Source organism: Corvus brachyrhynchos, unplaced genomic scaffold (genome assembly GCF_000691975.1).
Source record: "Corvus brachyrhynchos isolate BGI_N302 unplaced genomic scaffold, ASM69197v1 scaffold115, whole genome shotgun sequence".
Taxonomy (NCBI): domain Eukaryota; kingdom Metazoa; phylum Chordata; class Aves; order Passeriformes; family Corvidae; genus Corvus; species Corvus brachyrhynchos.
In genome coordinates, this window is record NW_008239553.1 from 12,536,677 (window position 1) to 12,542,056 (window position 5,380).

Genomic DNA, 5,380 nt, shown 5'->3' on the forward strand with positions numbered 1-5,380 from the left:
TCGACACCCCCACTTCCATCACACCGCCGCCCATGCTGAGCGCTGACGACCTGCTGGGCTCCCCCACCTTGCCTGACTGCGCCAGCAACCCTTTCACCTTCTCCAGCCAGGAGCTGGTCAGTCTCTTTGCCCCCAGCATGGGGGTGCAGGTGCCCAGTGGGAGCTCCCCCACCACCTTCTTGTTCAGGCCCATGTCCGAGTCCCCCAACCTGTTTGACTCGCCACCCAGTCCTCAGGACTCCCTCTCTGACCAGGAGGGCTATCTGAGCAGCTCCAGCAGCAGCCACAGCGGCTCAGATTCCCCTATCCTGGACACCTCAAGACGTCTTCCCATCTTCAGCAGACTCTCCATCTCTGACGACTAATCTGGGGTTTCGTCTTGCCCCTCCCCACCTCTATTACAATGTTAAGCTGAACTCCCCCCCCTCCCCTTGTCCCCAGTAGTCCAAGCTGGATGTTAACATGTCCACCTGCCTGCCTAATACCCACTGGCTTAAACCTTAAGTGCCAAAATTCCGATGAGAAGCAATAACGTTTACAAAATTAGTGCCTTTTAACACTTTCACTGTGACTGTATTACCTCTTCAGCTGCAGAGGGCACCAGCAGCTCTGTGCACTTCCAGATGTGCAGGAAATGTCCGAATCCGGCTCCCTCCACTGGCCATGTACTGCATCGCCCTTTCCCAGTCCCTTCCCAACTGGCCAGTTTCTGCTAGGCTGCAGGCATGTGGGCAGATGTTAACGTCCAGTCCTCTTTCTCCCCTCCCCTTAAAGACTTGCCTGGATCCGCTCAGGTCTGCGGGAAGAAAAGCTGAGAACGGACAAAGATTGTAACATGAGTGGGACTTCGACTGGGAGGAAGAAAAAAAAAAAAGCAAAAAACAGATGGACTATGAGAGACTTGATTTTGGTGCTAAAAAGTTCCCCATGCATACATGTGACATCTTAAAACAAATAAAGAAATAGAGGGGTGGGGCCAACAGAAGTCATTCCACACACACAAGTTCGTGTAAACAAAGTTCCAGTAGACATAGCTTTAATGGTTTTGCTCTAGAGTACTTTAGACCTATCTTAGAGCACTCACGCCAAGCTTTTTATTATTTTTTTTCTGGGTTTTTAATTTTGTATAACTTTTCAGAAATTGGAGAGCAAATTTTGCTTGTCACTGCACAACAATATAAAAAGCTTATTTAACTTATCAAAACGTATTTATTGCCGAAACCTTTGCTTTTTAATTTTGTTCATATTTATCGGGATGATGAATCCATAGAATATATTCTTTTATGTTTAAATTATGATCTTCCATATTAATCTTAAGATTGTGAAGTGTCTTTTTTCCTTTTTTCCCCACAGTTTAATATATTATACTACAATGACATTTTTTGTAACTTTACACTTTTTTTGGTTATTTTATTTTAAAAAATGAAAAATTAATTTAAAAAAATGCAAAAACTGTGTTTGGATTATTTATTTTAGAATTCCCTTCCCCTTTTTTTGTGTTGGACTGCAAATGGAGTTGTTGTGCATCTTTGCCTTTTCTCTTCTCTTCCCCTCTCCCGGGTCTTACCTACCTGGGCTTTAGAATGTACATACCTGAGCTCTGTTGCGAGACAACGTGGAAGGAAGACCTTTTTCTTCCTCTTAATTGTATAGATTATTCAAGGAGAAGAGCCTTGGGCTCAAAGTGCCTATCTGAAGACATTCCAAATACAGTTTGTCTTTGCATTTGTGTATTCCAAGTTTGGAGTTTTCCTTGCCAAGGTGAATGGGACTGGCACAAAGAGAATAATGAATGTAATTTTTTTTCCCCCTGTTACTGTTCGCTACACTGCTTTTTCTTCCTCTTTGTGTGAGTTTATTTAAAAGAGAATCTCTTTTGTAATGACTGTTTGCAGTTTAAATCAATAAACCCCAAGTTTTTTCAAGAAACTAACAGTGGAGCTGGTTTTACTTGCAAAAGTTGAGGGGCTGGTTTTAGACAACCCCACAACTGTACATGCTTCCTTTCTCTTGAGCCTTGAACTACCCACAGTGTGCTCAGGCATGCCTCCATCGTTCCTCAGTCATTCAGTGGGCCAGCCCTGCAAGTGCTTGGGAGCAGATCAGTGGCAGCAAATACTTGATGTGACCTACCCTCGTGGCCTCTTAACCTTCTCTGTCTCTAAGGAGTGCTTGAGTCACTCAGTCTGTTTCTGACAACTTCTTTCTGGTCAGCATAGCTTAAAGCTGGGATTGGCTTTTGTTGCTTGTGTGCCTTGTGTGTTCCTGCATAGCTTCTTCCCCTTCAAGGAGGGCTTGTGTGTGTTTTGAGTGAGGCTGAAGTGGGATGTTGAAGTGTTACAGGTATTCCAAATTCCAGTCCTGGCTTGTTAGTGGTACTGGTCTGCTTGCACAGAGGGGCTGTTTGCTGCTTTGTGGGGAAGAGGAACATGAACCCCCAGAAAAGTCTCAAGTGTATGCACATACCCTGCTGTTGCATTTAAGCCCTTGTACATGTTGGGAGTATCAGCAATCCCAGAAACTTCTTAGGCCATTGGTTTTATCTAGGAACGCATCCTTGCCCGCACTGCTCGTGGTGGTGTGTGTTTTTGCCTTTGAGGTCTCCTATGGAGCAAGCTTTCGCTTCCAAATTGAGGCTGAAATGTTGCTGCTGAACCACCAATCCTTCAGCTGTCTTAACATGCCTCAATGTTCAGATTTCCTAATTCACTTTGGAAAAGTTCCTGCCAAACAAAAGCTGCAGGGTACCTCAACGCTTAACACCGGTGAACCTTCTCTGCTGTTGGCTTTATGCACTTGTGTGGTCTGGCACTAAAGGTGAGCTGGGTGGAGGAAAGTTGGAGGAAGAAGAGTGTTGCTGACGGAAGCTGCTTCCCTTGAACACTGCAAAAGCTGTGTGGGGAGTTTGCTTGGCAGATACTGATGTAAACTAGGACATGGTGTGGTCTGGGTGCTGATCCCTGAGGGAAGAGCCTCAGGCACAACTTCAGCACTGCTGGCCTTTAGAAGTACTGTTGACTGCAGCCTTGCTCCTGAGCATAAAGGCAATGAGCCCCATGTGAGGGATGGGTTCTGCCTGGGAGATTTGTGCCCAGTTGCAGCAAGTGCCCAGGTGTGCCTCATCTGCTGCTGGGATCCAAGCTGTCGGCCCCTGAAGAATGAGACGTATCTGATCTGGTGAGGATCTCAAGTCTATTGCAGGGCACACACATGGAGCTTGAAACTGCTTGCTTCCTTTCTGGACTTTCTGTGCAGCTCTTCAAACAAATAGTCAGTTTATACAGTTACACCAGTTAATAATTTATGAAGAAAATAGCTGTATCAGTTGCACAATGCTGTTGGTATGACAAGCAACCAGGAAGCTGTGCTAAAAGTAGGTCTTTGCTCATGGTACTTGGGTACTTCCCTTGTCCTTTGAGTGCACTGATTCTGGGAAGCCAGCACAGTTCTTCTCCTGTGAGTTTATTAATGATATATGCTCTGTCACTCTGTGTTTTGCTTTTTGAAACCAACCTTGAGCTGGTTCACACAGGGGATAGAGAAGAGCAGAACAGGATGCAAGAGCCTTCAGCAATGAAAGGATTTACCTGATCTGATACCATTAGGATTCGTTGCAGCTTTGGTGTGTGGCAGCAGATACTCTGGAGAGACTTCTCCTTTGTTGTGTTTCCCATGGCTGAGTTGTGCATGCTCTTTCTCACAGGGTTAGCAAGTTCACCTGGTGGTTGTTTAGGTGAACCTACCATGGCTGGTAATAGCCTATCCAAGGCTCAGAAAAGTATAAATAGGCTGTGCTGACATGATAGTTTTGAGACACACATTACTCTGACTCACAGACTCCTTCACTTTGGCTAATTGATTTAGTGCATGGGACTTTCAGGGTGGCCATAAAATAGGGCTGGCCTGTGCATTGGCGCAGTTTCTCCTGGCGTGTCTGGCATGGCAGGGCAGAGAGAAGCTCCCACAAGAGCAAGGTGCCTGTAAGGTGCCATGGCAAAGTGTGCCTCAGTACACTTTACAGGTTGCACTTGAAGTTCTTACTGTGGGCAGGGGGACACATGGTGGCTCTTGCTTCTCTTTGCATACATTTTGTTGTAGTCATGGATGCTTCCTGTGAGCTCCTTCTAAGAAGGGATTAGGTCCATGCTTCTGGGATACAGGTTATTTGCTGGTTTTGGCTTTGAAGTCAGGTGAGTCTAGTGCTATCCACCCTCAATATATCTTGGAAATTAGAGCCATTGTGTATGGCTGGCTGTGCCAGTTGCCTCTTGGTATGGAATAATGTGATGACTTTGATCTACAGAGCTCCAGGTGTCTCAGATCCCACCCTGGCACCTGCCTCCCTCCTTCCTGACTGCTGCAACAGCTGTATGTGTCCCAGAAACACTATTGACTACTCACTTCCTTGCTATGGGCTAGCTGTGGCTTTTGTGCCAAAACACCTTCAGTTCTTCAAATAGGGCCTGTAGAAGCAGGGACCATCTCATTTCCTGAACATCATAGGAGAGGGATGAAAAGTCAAATAGGGTTTTTTTGTTGTTGCTGCTGGTTTTGTTTTTAAAGGCATTTGGGAACTTAACTTGGCCAACCTTCATTTAGTATCACTTGTACATAGATGTGGTATGCTAGATTGCAAGTGACAAAAAATACCATTTAAAAGGAACCCTGAAATACTCCAAGTTCCTGGTCCTAACAGAGTTTGTCTCATCAGTGTAGTCATGAAGTTGGGAGGCTGAGAGGGAAAGAATTTGGAGAAGAAATATGCGTGGAGGACTTACAAGCTGGCTCAGATTTTCAGTCCATATGGTTCCTATGCAGTTAAGTGCAACGGTCTGTGGATGGGACTTCAGGCTGCAGCTGCAAATCACCTAGGGAAGAACGGGCTCTGCCAGGCCTTTGCACAGCAGAGAGGAGATGGAAGTGGGGTAGGAAAGGATGGGGTCACCATTAGAATCGAGAGCTAGAGACTGAGTCCACAGAGCATGGGGATAGCATGGGTGAGAAAGAAGCCATGCTGTCTAGAGTCTGAATAGTAATGGTGTTCAAGTGCATAAAGGCTAATAAACTGGGCCTCTCCAGTGGGGCTCAAGAGCATCAAATTGAGGGGAAGGTCTGGGTAATGTAGCCTGCTGGATACTATCTGATGACCATGCCCAAGGATATGAATGACTATTAAGATGCAGTAATACAGGCAAAAACCACAGCATGTCCTTTACACTTGCTAATTGCTGCAATTTGTGTGGTCTCTGTTGGGGAAGGCTAGCATGTGCTTGAGTCTGGAGAAAGAGGCTTTGGGAGAAGGTGCTGTGGTCATTGTGTGAACAAAGAGGCTCCTGACTTCAGTGCTGGGGGTATTGTGGGGGCTGGAGGCTGAAGACAT

The 5,380-nt window shown here is 45.9% G+C and overlaps 1 protein-coding gene across 1 annotated transcript in view; it reads left to right on the top strand.

Moving 5' to 3' along the window:
* The window catches only part of ZFP36L1 (ZFP36 ring finger protein like 1), a 24,673-nt gene extending 22,743 nt beyond the window's left edge, over positions 1-1,930 (top strand). Inside the window, exon 5 of the mRNA XM_017741626.1 lies at positions 1-1,930. Within this exon, the coding sequence (XP_017597115.1) occupies positions 1-365 (365 nt within the window). The 3' untranslated portion in view covers positions 366-1,930.
* Positions 1,931-5,380: the final 3,450 nt, after the last annotated feature.